We start from the raw sequence: 19,754 nt of genomic DNA, 5'->3' as shown, positions 1-19,754 counted from the left end.
GAAAAATATGATAGAAAGGAGAGGTGGCAGTATTTTAAATCAGTAGCTGGATTCACCAGATCTCATCTGTTCGATCTCTTATGCAAGGTCTTTCTAAGTGAAATTTGTGGAAATGTGGAATAGTGTTGGTTTTGTGTAGATTTTGCACTTCTACGGATAAGTGTAAATGTGGCAATGTGTTCCTCGTTGTCAAACAATACTGATGCAAGTATATCCAAAATATTTGTTGTCAGGGCCTGGATTCTGCTTTTAGTTACACGTAGCTGGCCGATGTTATTGCGGGACCTCTCTCCATTATTTTTCAACGGTCTTGGGAGTCTGGAGAGGTCCCAGTTGACTGGAAGCTGGCAAATGTCCCGTTTTTCAGGAAGGGTAAGAAGGAAGACCCTGGCAATTACAGGCCTGTCAGTCTGACTTCAGCGCCTGGTAAAATTATGGAGAAGGTTATTCTGGGAGCTGTTGAAAAACACTTGAGAGACAACGCAGTCATTGATCATAGCCAGAACAGGTTCCTGAGGGGAAAGTCCTGCTTAACCACCTTGCATTTCCTTTTATGCCAAGGTCACCCATCCAGTTGACCAAGGGAAGGCAGTAGGCGTGGAGGTTTTTGATTTTAGCGAAGCTTTTGATACTGTCTCTCACAGTATCCTTCTGGACAGAATGTCCAGCACACGGCTAGGCAAGTCCATAATACGTTGTGTGAGCAATTGGCTGACAGGTCGGGCTCAAAGAGTTTTAGTAAATGGGGTTACATCAGGCTGGCGGCCACTCACCAGTGGGGCTCCCCAGGGCTCAATTTTAGTGCTCTTTAATAGTTTTATGAATGACCTGGACACAGGAGTCAAATGTACATTAAGTTTGCTGATGATACTAAACTAGGAGGAGCTGTGGACTCCCTCGAGGGCTGAGAGGCCTTACGGAGAGATCTGGATAGACTGGAGAGCTGGGCAGTCGCCACCTGTATGAAATTTAACAAGAGCAAGTGGAAGATTCTCCACTTGGGATGGGGTAATCCTGGTTCTACATAGAAACCGGGGGACGAGAGGCTGGAGAGCAGCCCCGCGGAAAGAGATCCGGGGGTTTGGGTTGATGGCAAGTCGAATGTGAGTCAACAGTGTGCCCTGGCAGCCAAAAGGGCCAGCCGTGTCCTGGGGTGCATTACGCCCAGCACCGCTAGCCGGTCGGGGGAGGGGATTGTCCCACTCGACACCGCACTGGTGCGGCCCCACCTCGAGCACTGTGTGCAGTTTGGGGCGCCTCCATATAAGAAGGACATCAAACTAAGAGCGTGTCCAGAGGAGGGCGACCAAGATGGTGAAGGGCCTCAAGGACAAGACTTCTGAGGAGCGGCTGAGGTCGCTTGGCTTGTTCTGCTTGCAGAAGAGAAGGCTGAGGGGTGACCTCATTGCTGAGGGGTGACCTCATCGCAGTCGGTGACCTCATCGCAGTCTGTGTCCTCAAGGGGGGCAGCGGAGGTGCTGATCTCTCTCTGGTGACCGATGATAGGACACAAGGAAATGGTGTGAAGCTGCATCAGGGGAAGTTCAGACTGGACATCAGGAAAAGGTCCTTTGCTGAGAGGGTGGTCGGTCACTGGCACAGGCTCCCCAGGGAAGTGGTCACGGCGCCAAGCCTGTCAAGAGGTCAGGGAGCGTCTGGACGATGCTCTTAGGCATACGGTTTAGTTTTAGGCAGTCCTGTGAGGAGCAGGGAGTTGGACTCCGTGATCCTTATGGGTCCCTTCCAACTTGAGATACTGTGATTCTAGTCTAAAAATAATGTAACTCCATTTAATGTAGCTGGGATTATTTTAAAAGCAGAATTTGGCAGACAATTGGTACTGGTTGTTGAAAAACAGCCCAAAAATCTGTAGTGCTTGTTTACAGTTTTTCTCCTAGGTTTTTTGTAGAGAGTTGGCTGAAGATATGGGACATTCTCAATAAATCATCATGAGCTTCTGTCCCTCTACTTTGAGCGACAGAGTAGGCAACGATTTCTAACTCCTGTTTGCTTAAAATATTTTTCATAAGCACTTACGTGATTCCAGAATGACCCTGACAAGCATGGTGGTTCCCTCCCTGCCCTTGTGCAACTGAAGTTACTCTTCTTCCTAACATCAGAAGTGCAGAGCTGTCACCATTAAACACACCACGAGTGCGGCCTTTCTAGTGCTCCTTATGGCTTCCTGGTAACAGTTCTTGAATTTGCTTCTTTGCTCTTTTCTAGGTACCGTAGTGAGAAGATGACGATGAGCTACACAGAGTACCTTGCCCATCGTCAGCACCATCACTTCCAAAATGGTATTGGGCACCCCCTTCCACCGTACAACCATTATTCCTGACACTGAGCCGCATGACCAGTCACTGGACCTCTCTGCAGACCTCTTCCCAGGAGACCCTGCCCCTTCTTGGTCTAGCTATCTCTATTACTGTACCATTTTATGATGATAGTTTCCGTTGCCATGTTGAAGCTTCTTAGTTGGTTAAGCTCATCGTGGCAACGGGCGGGAAAACTGCATTACTACAAAGATCCCATACTTTTTTTATTATTGAGTCACTGCAGATTTTTTTGCAGCATATATAGCCCTTGGGTTTTTTATGAAATTTTAAATTTCTACTTCATTAACATTGAATTATATCAATCAAGGCTTTCTGTGACTGTGGATGGAAGGAAGAGTTTAAGGATTACAGTTAGGGATGCTTTGCTTAGCAAAAAGGCATTCATGGCTTTTGCATTAATAGGTGTGACAGGGAATGAAACATATCAGATTCAGGTATCATACGAGACAATGAATTGCATTTTCATAACGTTCTTAATAATGTTGTGTGTACAATATCTCACCCCCACAGTGAAGATCTCATGTAGCTATATACATGATCTTCAGATCCAGCACATACAGCCAAGACGTCAGGGCTGACAGACAAAATGCTTTTTTGGATGAAGAGAAGCGATTACACGTACAAGGAGAGGTGATGTTAACATGGCAGCATTTTCAGAACCAAGTGGCCTAATTGGTAGGGCGTGACGGAGTCCAGTGGCGACCAGGTACCTTTGTCTCCCGTTCTGTGCTGGGAATCGCGGGCAGTCCAGCCCTGTCACGACTAGTCATAATAATGCATTTGTGATGAGACGATGCCTTTCTGATGATCTCAAATTAGGAGTGACATTTGTTTTTAAAAACAGGTTGGTGAGTAGCAGATGTCATATTAGGAAGAAAATGGATTTAGATTTTAGTGCCTTTGACTATGACATAACTATATACTTATATATAAAATTCATAGAAAAAAATATAGCAAATACGCCAGACATTCTTGCAAACTATATTGAGTCTGCTCTGGCATCAGGTTTTTGGGGATTTTTTTAAAGTGAGATTTTTTTTTTTTTTTCTATAGCAAACCTATTTTGGAAAAGAAAAATCCTTGTTTCGTTCTTTCTTCTGCTTTTGAACTTGTTGAGTTTTATCAAGTCATGAATAGTTAGATAAAGGTAACTGTTGTTTAAAAAAGAAAAAAAGACTGTTGTGAAAGAGCACAGGACAAGTATGCCATAATTTTACATGTTTTCATTTATTGCAGGAATAGTACTTGAGAGCTGTCAGTACTGTGTAATAATTCTGACACCCCTCCACATGGTAGAAGAGAGAAAACTGATTGGAACTTCTTCCTGCTGTAAAAATAGGATTTAGAAACGGGTATGCGTGGTGTATGTGCAAGCCCGGTGTACGGCAGGAGCGAGCTCCTCGCTCGGGCGCCTGCAGAACTCCCACCGCTACCTGTTGCAGTTCGGTGCGTGTTCTAGGGGACAACACGTGCCGTCTATTGCAGAAAAGACCTTCCTAATACTAGTGAGTAAACCACAGTACGCAGAAATTCCAGTTATTTTGAATCATGAATGTTTGTAAATATAGAGATATATAAAATTCCGATAGATAAAATCAATTAAAACTCAGTTGTTAAAGAAAAATCAGCCTAATTGTAAAAACGCTTCAATAGGGTTTCAAACCCAGATCTGGATAAATTCTGCTCATCTCTTCTGCGAGGTTAGCTTTGCCACTTAATTTCCACGGAGGTTCATGTAGAAGGTCTTTGGTATTCCTTCATCCACAGCATTTGATGTCCAAATACTAACATTTTCAGTTGTGATGCCTTAATTTATAAGCAGAGGGCCTGAAATTTCAGGAGCCAAGAGATGCCAGCCAGAAGCTGCAAAAATTACTAGATGTTTATACAGAGGCTATTTTGGATGATACTGTTGTCTTGTTTCTACTTGGGGAACACTTTTAAATGGATTAGTCCTCAAGTGGAAATTGTGAACAAGTGGCTACCTGATAGAGTTGTGTTGGTTTTTTTCTTGCCCTTATAGGGAAACTGAGCACAAACTGAATCATTCTGCTGCAAAAAAAAAAAAAAAAAAAGTCATCCAACCCCATCTTTATCTGTCATCTCGTTACAGCATGCTCATGCTTCCGTATGAGCTCATTGTTAGAAGTTTTTTAAAAAGATCTATTATATATAAAAATATATATGTATTGAAAGGTGCTAATCAACCTCAAGCAGGTCACGTGACTGGTCATGCGGATCTAAAATCATATCAGATTTTTTAAAAAATCTTCGATATATGCAGATGTTATACAGAATTTCTTACCAGTGTAATAATGATATACTGATGAATAAACAATCCTGCAGGTTTTTAAGGACAAGGTCAGCAATACTTCCCACCATGGCTTGGGGGGGAAAAGGATAGTTTTGTCTCCTTTTTGTATACAGCATAATGCACAATGCATTTTTGTCTATCTCTTAGTAGCTGTTGCTTAAAAGTATAGTTAAAAGGGTGTTATACAAACTGTAAAGGTGTGCTTTTGACATGAGTTAATGCCAGACCCTTCTGGACCAGAGTTTTGTATCACTAATTAAAAAACTGTTACAGAGTCTGTGGTCAATCAGATTGTATGATATTTTTTTTAAAAGATTGGAATAATCAGTCTAGCTACAGTGTTTCTAGGGCACCTACCTCCTCAGCATGCAAGTGCTGAAAATGCTATGGATTGTTTGTGTAATTGTGGGTTTATTTGTACGCACCGTGCAGTTCACTGTGACATGCACTGGGACAGAATAGGTCTGTTTGCTTCAAGCTGATCCACAAAATGTCATTCCCTCGTACTTATGTTTAGTACCCTTTTAGATATATTGCTGGGTTTAGATACGGATTTTTTTTATTTCTTTTTTTTTTTTTTTTTAAATTTGGGGTACTTTATAAGAAGTTAAGGTACAACCAAGTAGCTTATGTCACTGTTTTTTAAGTTGGAATGCTAATTTTTTTATGAGCACTACTCAGTTTGCCTTACTCATTAAAGAGATTGTTAGGTTGGTTTGGTTTTTTTTTTTTAAATTCTTTTGCTTAATGTTTCTAAAAACCCTCTTCTGTAAACTGAGTTCGACAACAAAACCGTAGACTTGACATGGGACTATTACTTAGTCACGCTTCAAGTGGCCTTCCTTCTGCCTCGACTGCTGTAGCACTGACGTTGCACCATCGCGGCCCCAGCGCTGATCCTAGCAGGGGAGGGCACACTGCAGTTCGGACCTCAGATACACTAGTAAATCACGGCAGTCAGATCCATTTGCACACCCTGGCGTTTGTATACGGACCTCTTTACTTGTCTTCAAATGTGCGGGTTTTTAAAATTGTTGTCTGGAGTAGGTTACATCTCTTATGTGTGTTAGATCGAACCAAAGAAGCCTCCAGCCATGCCCAAATGCTGCTCCTAAAGCCTGCCTTCCAGTCCTTACAAAAGCCCTGCAGGATTAAATGTGTTAACTTTTTTATTTTTGTACAGTTTCTAACTGATTTTTGCTAGTGATGTTAATTGAATTAAGTTTATTTGGGGAGTCTGAATATCTCCTCCATTTAAATAAACTGGTGACTTTCCTTTTATGTTTAAAAAAAAAAAAAGTTAAAAAAAAAAAAAAGAAGAGAAACCCAAAGTGTGCCTCTCAGATTTAAGGGTTTCTGGTTACATTTATTCTTAAGACCAGCAATGATTCTTTATATACAAAGATATGTTTTCCTCGTTTTTTATTACTGTTAAAGAAAAAATAAAAAAGAAAAACCTCTTTCTTTGCTCTGGACCCAGTAATTGCGCTGGTACATAAACGCACTGAGAAAACAAACTTTTGTTTGAAACTTTTGTAACAACTTATGACTGTTTTTGTATATCAAAGTTGATTCTTTTCAAGATATTTGGATCTAGTTTCTAAGTTATTTTAGTGTTTTGTATGTTACAAAAAAAAAAAAATTACTTTAAACTGTTCACCAGCATCTTGAGTTATCTTTAATGCGATGGTGACGCAGAAGGGGCTGGGAGCTACCTGGAGTAGCTGGCAAGGCCTCCGTCTTTTCCTTCCTCCCTTCGCAACTCGATTGATTACAGTAATATCACAGATTACCTGAACCCCCTTCCTTTATAACTAGATCCTCCTTCCTTCCACATTTAATTGCTATTAGTGTGAAGAAACTGTTGAAATGGGCATTTTAATATAAGTACGGCTTAAAAAGAGAAAAATGAGGAAAAAGCAAAAAAAAAATATATATATAGAAGGTTATCTGTGGGTCTGTGAGATATGGCTGTGGAAAGATATTGTAGTAGTTTTAACACTATTGTTATTACCTTTTAAATCATTTACCCAATAAAATAAGGAAAAAGAATCACCATTTCTTTTTACGTTTCTCTGCTTAATTGTGCGGCTCGGTCAATTTTTTTTTATTTAAGCATTTGCGATTAGTGTTAACGTTAAAGGCTAAGGATGCTTTAGGGATCTTCTGGTGGGATTAACTCTGGCTGTCCGTGTTGCCTGCTGTAGGAAGAGACTGGGGACAGGGGCGTGCAGCTTTCAGTCCAATTCAAAGTGAGCCTCTAAACACTCCCAAGTTAAATCAGCATTTATATCACTTATATATCATTTACACCAGTATATTTATCAGTATTTATGTAAGTTATCAGTATTTATGTAAGTTATCAGTTCAGTTTTGTACTTTTCATGTCTAACTTTAAACACAGGATTTTGTCTAGGCTTGGGCTCCTTATTCTCTGAGAGGGAGAAGTGGTTTCAACCTTTTTAAGCAAAAAATTTGTTGCAGAACCAGTTATACTGGTGTAACCAGTACATTGCCTACACTACTTGTAGCAATGTTCTTGAACAGAATAATGTGGCAAAATGTGTATCAAAGAATATCTTGAAGTATCGCCTAAAATAATTCCAATTTCTTCATATTACTCTTACAGTAGGAGGTGTGATTTTAAAGAATATCTAGGCCTGCCTTGCCACGAGGGATTTCTTTATCTTGCATGTCCTATCTAGCTAAGGCACAGACTGTCACGTTGACCGAATTTTTTATAGTGTAGGGTTTGCACTGACTTCACGGGGTTTGTGCAAAGCAGGGAGGGCCAGGGAAGAGTCTCTGCCCCTTCCCCAAAAGCTTTTAGTCTTAGCACAGTGGGGCCATGTTTGAATTGTTTCACTTGAGCAGATCCCGTGAGAACAGCACACCAGAACCTTGGGTTCACCAACAGCTTTAACAGTCAGCACCGGTTCTCGGTGTCCCTGCAGTAACTCCGGCTCGGAAGCAGAGCCTCCTGGCGTGTTGGTCAAGGGTGAGGAAGCCTTGGCAAACCTCTGCGTTGGCACGGATAGCTGCGCTGATACCGAGGAGATGCTTTCCTCGAGAAGGGAAGGAGCGTGTTGCTGTGAAGCAAGAAAGCCGCAGTCCAACTGCTGACAAAACAAAGTACCCGCAAGAGGTAAAGCTGACTTGGAGAGCTTTGTTCCCTGAGCCATATTCGTAGTGCGCCCAGAGCCACTTTCTACTGAGTGAGTCGGAGTTTAAAGGGAGCGTATGTATGTCCTCTGTAGGATAATTCCTGAGACAGAGCAAGAAATTTCTAACATCTCCCTGGAACTCAGGGATTTGAATTCTCCAGGATTCAGGCATTCAAATTGCCGCTGACTAATTCAATATTAATAGATCTCAGGTCTGTAGATGCAAAGTCTTTGAAAACAAACCAGTAAAATCCATGTAACCTTTAGATGTTGAAGACGATTGATGCAGCCATTACTGTACTTGCTTTGAAGCCTTGATTTAGAAGGCAGATTAAAAAAAAAAAAAAACACCTCTGAAGGGAAAACCTGCCTGAGTAAACAGCTTCCATTGTTGGTTTAGTACCTCACAGATTTGCTCTCAGCCTGAATTGGGTAAAACCTACCTAAAACTCCCAGTCCATTGAGCTGTATAGCTAGTTAAAACTGCCTACCAAAAGAAGTTTCCCACTCTTCTTGCTACTTCAGCCAGCTATGTAGTTAACCACACTATAAAAAAATCAAACTAGCAAAATAGTACTGAGTATTAAGGATGTTTCGGAGGCGGAAACTTGCTTATTCTTACATATATGTTGGTAGTAAACAATGAAAGGCTGACTTACGATTAGAGAGGCAGGCAGAGGATAATTAGCAGTGCCTGAAAAAGGCCATGGCTTGCTCAGTTCAGCTCAGGTTTCCATAAAGCACTTCACACTACAGTTGCACTTCAGCTGTTGTATCAGTCTTTATACTGTTCAAGAGAAATTATTTCAGCTGTGTGAAAAGTTAAACCTTCTACAGTGCATACAGAACAATACAGACGGGCATATCCAGAATGTTCTTTCTCCAGGAACAGTACGTGCCAGGAGCCTTACACAATGCGATGCCTGCCTGTCCGAGATGTACCGGGTCACAGCGTCATGGCAGTCTATTTAAATGAACTATTAATTACAGCCAGAAACATGTCTGAAGTGCGTTAAAACTACTTTGCCATCACCTATGGGGAGAGATTGTCCGAGTACCTTAATTACAGCAGCTTCCCGAACAAAGTTTTGAGCTGAAAACTTCTGTACGTGTTCTACGGTCTCCTACTAAAGAGCCACAGACCGGGAAATGAGAGACACCGCCGAAGCTGGGGCAAGAGCAGTAGAAGCAGCACAGAGAAGCATCATAGTGCTGCAATACTGTGTCCTGAGCTCTTTACCTGAAAGACAGGGAATATTTAAACAGCGATTAAAGGATTTGTGTCCTACAATGAGGTCTGCCTGTAACCTCAGGCTTGGCTTGTGCTGACTGATTGATTGACAGATAACAGGCACAGGTCATACTTAAATGCTTAAAACTTCCAGAAATCCCAGTAATCATCGTTCTCACTTACAGATGCTGCAAGATGGCCTACATCTAGCAGTACAGACTGCTTAAGACAGGAGAATCCATATTCTGATCTGATTTGATGATTAGCTATGTAATATTAAAGTCCCTCTGTGACTCCAGCTGTTTAATATTACAAATTGAAGTGGGAAGTCCATTCCGGTTTCCTTACCTAGTTTTAAAAAGTCTTAAGCAAGACAGTCGGTGCCTGGCATGATTAGAATGATAACAAAACTGTACGATATCCATTAAAATGCATTTATTTAATTCAAAGGTTTAACAACTATTTGCCCAGTGATCTGGACATAGGGTACAACAAGAAAAAAAAAAAACCATCAGACCAAAATACAAAAACAAGTACACAAATTACCCCTTATTTGTAAATGTTACCTCATAACCAAGTTTTAGCACATTAAAAAGTTTACAAAATTTTTAACACTCTTACAAATTAATCAGAACTAACAGCATCTGTGGCAGTTGAGCCTTTCCACATCCATCCTTGCCCCTGCCGTACCATCCTGTGCCGGGATAACGCCACGCTTCAACTGGAGGGTTGGGCAAGCGGAGCCGCGGGCTTCCAAAGGCGGCTTTGTGCTTCAGCCCCGCGCCCGAGCCGCTGCAGCTCCCTGGCACAGTTTGGGTGGGGAGAGCGGCGTGGGTACGCTCGCTGCTCTGCCCGCTGCGTCCTCTGCAGCATTGAGATCATGACTCAGTAAATGCAGAAATAATCTTTAAAAAGTACAAAATTGACCCTGAAGAAAAATAAAATCATTTAAAAAAAACAGCTTGGCTTTGACTAAGTTACGCTAAAAGCTGCAAGACAGATTTACAGCACTATCACTTTGAGTACAAGATCACAAAAATCAACAGATTTGTTATGAGTCTTGTCACTGTAAAAATGAAAACATCAAAGTTGACCTGTCTGCCTGTAGAAGAAACCTTTCGCCTCCAACAGAAGGGCAGACATATGCCCTCTGCCTGGGTTTTGGCCTTTTCAGGGCTTTGTTAACTATTAGGACCAATTTAATTCCCAAGAATCCACCTCTAGTGAAAAACCTGCAACGGCGAGAGAAACAGCACATCTATATTTTTCATTAGCTATAGACGCATAGGAAACAAATAGCTGTCGTTTAGATGCCAGACTTAGGACATAAAGTACAGTAATTTAACGGTTGCAAATAGCCATTTCTGAAAGGAAAATACAATTGGGCTTTACCAAGATGATATCAAATATACAGAAATATCAAAACCCTGATTGTGGCCAGCAACAGATGGATAAATCTACAGTGAGGTACTCTATAATCTTCAGGTATGCAAATGGACTGACTTTCCACATCTCCCACCTTCAGCAAGGCAGCACCTCCTTAAGCACAAGTAGGCTTTGCTTACAAGCAGCATTTGTCAAGCCCTACGAAGCTGAACCAAAACCAAGCGTAGGTGCGTGTTCCTCGACTCTGGCTTTTCCTTCATTTAGACCAGCACGGTCAAGAGCTGTTAATTTTCACACTTCAAAAGCAACAAGATGCAAAGTCGTCTTTGGTGCTTAAATAGGAGGAAGTTAAACAACTAGACACAGCTCAAACACAGCGTACGGTGTCTGAATCCTTGACAAACAGCCCTGCAGGTATCCTGGGGAGCTAAAGCCTTGGCACAACCATCTCGATATTCACAGGGTGAAGCGCCAGATGTTATGGTGGGTGCAGAAATTTTACTAGCTCACTGTTCTGCTTTGGAGAGCTACCTACTCTAAGGCTGCACAAACACACCGATCAGTAAACAAGTTTATTGTAGTTACTAATGCTTCATTTACGGGTACATTTGGAGGGAAATTTAGACAGTCATTCCCTGGCAGAAAGAGTAATCCATTTCATCGCTCCTTGTTTCTTTTGGCTGAAGTGCCTACAGTACTAAAAATTAGGAGAGCAAGAGGGCTCTGTGCAGACACCTTAATACACACCAACTTCTCTGAAGTCCAGGCATCGGCACTGCACAAGAATTTTTTCCTGGTCTTGTGCCTGACTTGCTAGCGGACACCCGATCAGCCCGCTTCAGGGGGAGACTTCACAGTCAGCTTCGGCTGCTGCTGAAGGGAACAGCCTGGCTGGCTGCACGGTCCCCTGCTCTGCCCCAGAGCCACTGCTCATGTTTTCCTAACTGTTAGTACTGTGAAAAAAAGATTTGGGAACGTGTGACCAGGGCGGACCAGGACTACCCTTTCAGTTGCATGTTGCACTGCTGCAGCGTAAAATCTCATCACCAGGTACCGGGCAACAGCTTCAAGTTATCGTGACATAGATGGTGTGCGTAATACCACGGGAGAGAATGCCAGTTAGCTTTCAACAGTATAGTCTCGCTCTTCAATTTCCAGCATAAATAAGCATAAAAGCAACCAAAGACATCATCTGTATAGCATAACTGCCTATAAAATAAACCATTCAGGGAAAAGAAAATCAGCCTCTGCCAGGGAAGAGAATAAATAACCCCTATAGAGATTAAGTATTCTGCTTTCCCATTCAAACCAATATCCTGCACGTTGAACAAGCTCTGCCTGACGCATATTCCAAACAGATACCAGAGACAGCTGAGGAATGAAGGATGGGAAGCTCCATGACATTAGCTCCAGAAGGTCATTCCCTTTCTGCTCCCATTCTGACCTGTTCCTCACCATCTGTGAAGCCTGTGTCTCAGCTATGCTGATACCGTTTCTTGTGGTGCCATACCATACACCAAAATGAAATACTAAGTTTAAAAAGCCTTCAAAAAGGGGCAAGGGGAAGGAGGGAATAATTTAGCTTTTGGGCCTCTCACTAGAGTAAAGACATTGGGGTGCTGGAGTGCATCCAAAGAGCAATGAAGCTGGGGCAGGGTCTGGAGCACAAGGCTGGGGAGGAGCGGCTGGGGGAGCTGGGGGGGCTCAGCCTGGAGAAGAGGAGGCTGAGGGGAGCCCTCATCGCTCTCTGCAATGGCCTGAAAGGAGGCTGGAGCCGGGGAAGGGGGGGTCGGTCTCTTCTCCCAAGTAACAGAGATGGAACGAGAGGAAACAGCCTCAAGCTGCGCCAGGGCAGGTTTAGGTTAGATATTAGGAAAAACTCCTTCACCGAAAGGGCTGTCAGGCCCTGGCCCAGGCTGCCCAGGGAAGGGGTTGAGTCCCCATCCCTGGAGGGATTTAAAAGACGGGTAGACGTGGTGCTTGGGGACATGGTTTAGTGGTGGACTTGGCAGTGCTAGGTTTACGGTTGGACTCTATGATCTTAAGGGTCTTTTCCAACCGAAATGATTCTATTCTAACTCAGCCAGCTTCACTGATACTGTACAACAAGCAAAGAAGCAACAGCTTACTGTCAAAACGAGGCGAAGGTTCCACTGCCTTCCCTCCCGCCTGACTCCAGTTGCACCATTTGACTCTTTCACAGCAGCCCCAATACTTTTAAATCCTTACTGAGTGCAGTAGCTGGCTTACCTCTCTACTCTTTTGCTGAATTTCCTTGTTCAGTTAGCCATTTTAGCAACTTAGATGATTGGTATGGAAGAGTTCAACAAGCTCCGGAACCTGCCCAGGTAAGGTTCAGAAGGGGAATCCGAGTGTCCCACTGGGTTTATTGAGCAGTTCTGTCGGCGTACGCCATGGTGGGATGTTATGCCTGAAACTTCCAGCGTGACTCAGGAGCAATCACTTACCGTGGCTCTGCTGTCGAAGTCAATGGTGCAAGTGCTACAACTACCCCAAGAATCCTTTCATCCACGCTGCCCCGGGGTTTCCCTCCTGTTGGCTATATTTAACATTGCCATTCCTGCTACTGAATTTTAAGTCAGTCAGAAGAGCTCACAAATTTTGCATTGCAAGCAAACAGCCTGCACGGAGTGAGACACCTGAGCTTACCGAAATGCTTCTGCAGTCTTAATTGACCAGAGGCAGTCAATGGTGGAAAATAGCAGCTGTTTTATACTTGTTTAGAATGCCCTGAAGCATATGACTATAGATAGGAAACGGTGTAGTTTACAAAAAAAAAAACAAAACAAAAAAAAGGCTGGTACTTTCACATAACTCAGAAATTTTTCCAGTAACTACAATATTCTGAAGAAAAAAATAAAGAAACAGGAAAGATTCTTAAAAAAAACCAACCAAAAGTAAAGTTAAGCGAACAATAATGCTAAATAACATTTGCAAAATTTGGCTAAAATCATTCTATTGTAATACCAAACATTCCTTCTAAACAGGATTGACTCCAACATAAGGCATTTTGCCAAATTCTTAAGTAAATAAATAAATCATGACACACTTGACAGTAACTATGGGGAGGGAAGAACCACGGTATATGGCATTCAGCTATTCATAGGAGATAAAGTATATTAATAGGGGGCACGCTTTAACATCCAGCACCGTGCATCTCAGCATCTCCCAGCAACCTCCTGTATTTCATCATCGAATACTGCATCTGCTGAAATAAACAGCAAGAACTTCTGTCCCTTCAGCAGCTGATTCAGTGGTCTTCCACAGCCTTCAATACCAACGCGTTCTTTCTTTAGGCCCTACTCCACAAATACTTAAGCCACAGAGGCCCAGCTTTACTGAGGCAGCAGTGAGACGACTCAATGAAATTCATTTCGTACTTAGACATTTGCAGGATCAACAACTGACAGTTAACTCTGTACGCCGGTAGTTCTTACTATCGGGTGCTTAGCTTTCTCAAGTTGAATTCTGATGAAGAGCACGAGGAGCCGTATAGCCTGTATGACTGAGACGAGCTACACACGTGTGATGGATAGTTTAGGTATATGTCACATGTTCTCAAGTTGTGAGAGTACAGTACATTTATTATGTATATATATATACACAGCAAGGCATGGAAGAAAGCCAGAAACCAGTTTGTAAATTAGAACGTGGGACAATATATTTCTGGCTGAGGTGTACTTTTTTTTTTTAATCATACAGAGTAAAAATATTTGAAGTAGCCATTTGTTCTCTCTCCAATAAAAATTTTTCTTTTTTAAGGGGCGGGGGGGAAAGTCACCCACTTCTCATTCTTACTTTTCCTTCCTGAGGTATAAATGACTGTACCTTAACTTCAGAATATATCTTCAGGTGATCCAGCTGGAGGAGGTATGATGGTTTTGCTTTATCTTACAAGTCACAGCTTTGACAACACAATGAATCTATAAATTGCAACTAACTTTTGTACAACAAAATTCCTGCAGCCCTGAAATGCAACAGTCTGCATAATAGACTCACAGTTAACTATCTGAAGGAACACACACACACAAGATTTCCCATCTTTCTGCCCAACAGTTTCTCCTTGAGCCTTGGAAAATGTGAACAGGTACAACAGTTTACTACTTATCATTCTGCCTATCTACCTCCTGCTCTCCAAAAGACGTATTGACAGGAAGATTTAGTCATACTAGTAAACTGGAACACTTTCTTTTCAAGTAGAGGCCTGCACTGATTTGATGTTCCTTTTCGTATCTGTATTTTGAAATCGGTATACAGAATGTATTAGAGCTGTAGAGACGGAACATGGTTTCATTATGTTTCTTCGCTAACCACTCTGCTGAGTGAGGATCAGTGTAGAACACAGAGGAGGAATGTTTCAAAAGCTAGTAAGTAAAAAAAAAACTCTGATATTTACACTGGACTTTGTATCTCCACTCCCTCTCCAGTCTAAGCTAAGTGAAAAAAACATTTTGTTCAAAGTCAGGTCAGAACAGTGGATGAAATATCTCATCACAGCCTGTACATAACACGCTCTTTTGAAATTATTTCAACACGGTGTTTTTCCACTCACTCAAAAAAAGGCATCTCCAAAGCACTGAGATCTGATGGGACTCAGCCAGGTAGATATTTATCCACAGCAGCTTAGAAATTAAGAAGTTGATTTAAAAAAAAATATATAAAATTTTTGAATGAGTTATTGTTCCCCAACATTTTCAACCAGCTTCAAGAAAATACAGTAGAACCTCACTGTTTTGCACTTACAACTGGGAGATTAAGTGTACATCGTTTCACTGTGACCGTTCTGCAACATTCAAGTGCTAAGAGTTAAGCCAGGATGATGCACTTCAACACGTGCTCTGTTCGCATCAGTGGAGTGTTGTAATTCAGCTGTATTTCCTATCCTATGATCTAAGTGTACTTCTATTTAATGGAAAAAAAAAGTCAAAACGAGGTAGCACTGCCACTCTCTTTGCTGGAATGTGGACAGATCCTGGCCTAATTTTAAACGGTGGCTTAGCAAGATTCTACTGTAATCTACACAAAATGTATAAAACACGAACCTTTTCCAGAATAAGGCCACTAATTTTGCCATTGGCAATAGGCAGTGAGAAACAGCAGTTAAAAAAAACCTCACTTGATTATAGAGGTGTTTTTGAGGCAATAAACTGTGGGGAGAAGTATAAACACATCGTCCTCTCATCCCTCCTCTTTGTTTTCCAGTATAAGGATCTCTGCTTCCCATATGCACTGCTCCATAGGGAGAAATTTCAGTCTATTTTCTTAGCTGGGAATCTAAGCAAGTCCACGCTACATTTAAAGATGGGGACAGCACTGTAAAACAGCAGGATTACAAGCTTCCCATGAGTCATGGTCATGACAGTCTGATGTCCAGATGCCCAGATTCGATACCAGGGCCCATAAAAAGGATCTGAGACGGCTGGGCACAACATGTTGTTCAAATTCACTTCTGTAACCTGAGAAAGTGACAACAAATTTATAAATTAACAATATTTTTGTGTTGTGCTGATTCAGACACCTAAAATGGTAATTTTGAAGTTACCATAACAATAAAAAATATTGAGGTGACAATCCTTTGTTCAACACAAGTAGGGCAGCTTTCAGAAGGAAAGCAGATCCAAATTCAGCTGTGCATTTAATAGATGGATTTATGCAGGTACATAACCAATTTATGAAATATTTTACCAAGACTTGTGAGATACGCGATATAAATGCCCATTAGAACATGCAATTAGAAATCTGCATGCAAGTAGTCTTATCCCTATGTATCTGGACACTTTGAAAAACTAATCAGTGTTTTTGCTTTCAATGTACTTGCAAACTATCCATTTATTCACCTGTATTTACTTACCAATCCCAGAATCTGCAAGATGCTAAAATGATATACAAACATAAACCCCGTGGATAAAAGAGCCCACCAGAAATTGCAGAGTGGTTCTGGAGTGTAGATACCTTGAAAAGAAAGGAATACATTAGTATTCAGCTGAATTGCTGTGTCCATCAAACACGCATGAATAATCCTCGCTCTTCTCCTCTGTGGATGTTAGAGCATCTGCCTTCAGCTGATAACCTACTCAATACCATTATAGTAATTAATATTTGAGAGCCTTACTTCTTACCTGGAGCGTCCTGATCAGTTCCTTCCCTCCTGCTCCAGCAGTAAAATGGACAATATGTTACTTATTAAGCTTGCCTGTTTTTCACCAACACCAGTGGTATTTTTACCTCATTCTTCCTTCTACCACAGAAGTACTAAATGATTTTAAAATACAGTACTGGTATACAATAAATCTTCAAAAATCAGGTTATTTATACTTGAACACCTGCTTCTTATGGGGGCTCTGACTTCAGCACGCACAGAACTAACCTAGGTAGTGGCAGCTCCTGCACAGCACTGTATTAGAGCACAGCTAATTGCCATTTCCTACTTTTAGGGTTGTTTAACAACGATTGAAACTTAGCTTGCACCAATAATGCCTAGGAACAGAAAAGCTGTATAAAGTAGTCAATCCATTAATGACAGACTGCTTTTAAATGAGAACTGCTGTGGAGATATTTTCAGGTATACACTGCAAACAATTTTATAATCAGTAGATATCACAGATACTGTAGAATATTTTTTTCCCCTCATATGACGTAGCAGATATCACATTATTCCTGGATTCACCTCTCTCTCTCCTCCTGAAACTAGGTTTTGTCAATTCACTGATAAAACACAATGTCACATGATCTAGAATGTACCAAGGAAATCAGATCTAAAAAAAGTACCCTTAGATACAAGACTATTTTTGGAATTAAATATTCAAACATCATATGGTGAGAACAAAAACGGTTTACAGCGTTCTGAAGACTCTTACTAGCAGACATGAATATTTCAGTGTAAGACATGGGGAGAAATATTATTTTCCTTATGACTTTAATAACTTAACCTAGGGATGCAAAAGAAAAAGATGCACAGTGTCATGCTGCTCAGCTGCTATAAGAAGTTGTAGAATTTCAGATTATTATAAAAATACACTGGCATTTTTTAATCTGCCTTTGTCTGCTCTCTGATCCATTAGATATTAAATCCTGGAACGTGTATCCAGTACTCAAAGGATAGCTTACAGCACAGAGTGCAATATTCATATTAGCCTTTGCTAGCTAGCACATCCAGTAATTACCAGGAAGATTCAGCAGACTTCAGCGTATACTGTACAAGGCTACTGGGAACTCCAATAACTACACATGCGTAGCTAGCTGTGACAACTCACCAGACTAAAGCTGGTACGAGTATGCCTAGGTATGGTAACGTATGTAGATAAAGGCAAATAACTGCTGTTACTTGCTTTACCACACCACCATCTCAGGTTTAAAATCCCTAGAGGACTGCTTTCTCAGTCCCTGTTGCCCTTCTACAATTTTTTTCTGCATAGTTTTCTTCCACAGTTTGTACCCATCGTGCCAGTTCAGATTGATTTTGCAGTAGCTACCTGAAATAATCTAATTTAAATATCATTTTGTGACTGTTACAAATTCAAAATTACCTACACTTTGTTGTCTAAAACTGTACATCTATTCATTGTCCACTCAAAATAACACAGCATCTCTGTTGCTAGTCACCAGGGAGTAAGGAGTTGATTGTGTGCCTGAATGACAGCAGCACATATGCCCCCCATATATCACTCACTGACTTTAATGAGCAACGATATTAGTGTAATTACCCAAGATATAACTGCACACCATGTTTTAGTAAGAAAGCTGTGACTTGGTGCAACCATGATAAAGATGAGCAGAGAAGCTACTTGGAAAGCATAAGGCAGCTTATAAGATTTCTTATCCAGTAGGGAGGTGAAGGTCAGAAGGGGTATCTGAACTATGAGCAAAATCCAAAGGTAGAAGTGAACTCTGCATGAGTAACTTTAAGTGCTCTACAGGTAAAGGGAAAAAATTCACAACAGTCTAATTCTTTGAACATACTTAGCAAGCATGATCTAAGAGCTGGTATCCTATTTAGAAAACGGTACAGGAGACTTTATTTAAATAGCAATGATATTCATTAAACTCCACTGCCTGAAAACCTCAGATAGGTGATACCACCTTGAATATGGTTCTTCATTACAGAGAGCAAGAGAAGAAGCCACTAGCCTTGGTGTCGGAGCTCAGGAGACCATGGCCCTACTTTTGGCTGCACCAACTTTAAGTGACCTGGTCAAGCTATACAGAAACTCTTTGTGCTCCCTCCTCAGCTGTAGGGTAAAGAAAACATCATTTGACTTGCATCTACAACTGCAAAGACAATACAAAAAAACCCCCCAACTTCGCATGTTTAACCTAGATGCAAAACACAAAATTTAAATAAGGTATCTAAAACAGCTCCCAGGAACTGGCAGAGTAGTGCTGTACCGAATTTGGTTTCACGTGAACTCACCTGGTTGGCAGTTGCCTGTGTTATTTCAGAAGTATTCTCCAAAGCCTGAGAACAGATAGTAGTTGTCTAAACAGGTAAACACTCAGAAAAGCTAGAACCCAGAGACCTTGATATTTGGGGGACTTACAGTGCAGGTAGTATCTAAACACTAAAACAGACAAGTGAACCCAGCTATGAAACAAGACTGGAGGGAGAAGGCAGTCACTGAAGGACTACGGAAATTGCACAAGATGACAAAACAGATCAGTGGCATAATTTGGCTTTGAACCCAAGCTTCTCATGCCCCGCTTCAATCTAGTCAGGGAATCATGTCTCAGAAGTCACTTAGGAGAGCTGTTCAGGTGCCTCCAGCAAAGAATTTCACACTGCTACATCCTCTCTCTGTTGCAAAACTCCAAAAAATACATTAGCAGCTCTCACCTTCTACAGACTTTTGATCTCGCTATGAAATAGAAAAATCCCTCCTTCCTAGACTTTGCAATCCTGAAAATACTGGTATGATTCTCAGCAGTGTCATTAGTTGGACATCAAGGGACAAAAAGGAAACAATGACCTCCACACAAAAACATTTCAGAGAGCTCTGGATTCCCAAGCGTGCTTTGGGAAACTAATTTTAAATTCATACCTGGGATATTTTCTGTACATTTCTCATTAGATGAATAATCACTATAGATTTTATTACTCTACAGTCTTGCTATTCAACAGACAACTGTTTAACGGAGCAGTGTGGTCTATTTTCTGTAGTACACGGTCTCTTAACAGAAACACAGGAGGAGGAAAATTGAGACGCAGCCGAGCGGCTGTTTGAATGGCCTGTGTTGGCTTTGGCAAAAGCTACTTGCTGCTTACATAGGAAATGGCTTTCAATAGGTAGCAGTGAGTTTTACTC

General features: G+C 41.4%; 2 protein-coding genes across 3 annotated transcripts in view; one reads left to right on the top strand and one right to left on the bottom strand.

Moving 5' to 3' along the window:
- The window catches only part of AMMECR1 (AMMECR nuclear protein 1), a gene marked incomplete at its 5' end in the record, with an annotated part of 110,770 nt that extends 104,095 nt beyond the window's left edge, over positions 1-6,675 (top strand). For both annotated transcript variants that reach the window (XM_082322914.1, XM_082322915.1), the window contains one exon: positions 2,227-6,675. In XM_082322914.1, the coding sequence (XP_082179040.1) occupies positions 2,227-2,341 (115 nt within the window). In that variant the 3' untranslated portion in view covers positions 2,342-6,675. The remainder of the gene's footprint in view (positions 1-2,226) is intronic.
- Positions 6,676-9,546: 2,871 nt separating this feature from the next.
- The window catches only part of TMEM164 (transmembrane protein 164), a 46,823-nt gene continuing 36,615 nt past the window's right edge, over positions 9,547-19,754 (bottom strand). The window contains exons 6-7 of the mRNA XM_082323054.1: positions 16,307-16,407; positions 9,547-15,911 (exon numbers count right to left, since the gene is read on the bottom strand). Coding sequence (XP_082179180.1) covers positions 15,705-15,911; positions 16,307-16,407 — 308 coding nt within the window. The 3' untranslated portion in view covers positions 9,547-15,704. The remainder of the gene's footprint in view (positions 15,912-16,306; positions 16,408-19,754) is intronic.

Source organism: Platalea leucorodia (genome assembly GCF_965183815.1).
Source record: "Platalea leucorodia genome assembly, chromosome: 10".
Lineage (NCBI taxonomy): Eukaryota > Metazoa > Chordata > Aves > Pelecaniformes > Threskiornithidae > Platalea > Platalea leucorodia.
Note: the sequence above shows the minus strand (reverse complement) of the source record. Positions and strands in the feature narration are given on the sequence as shown.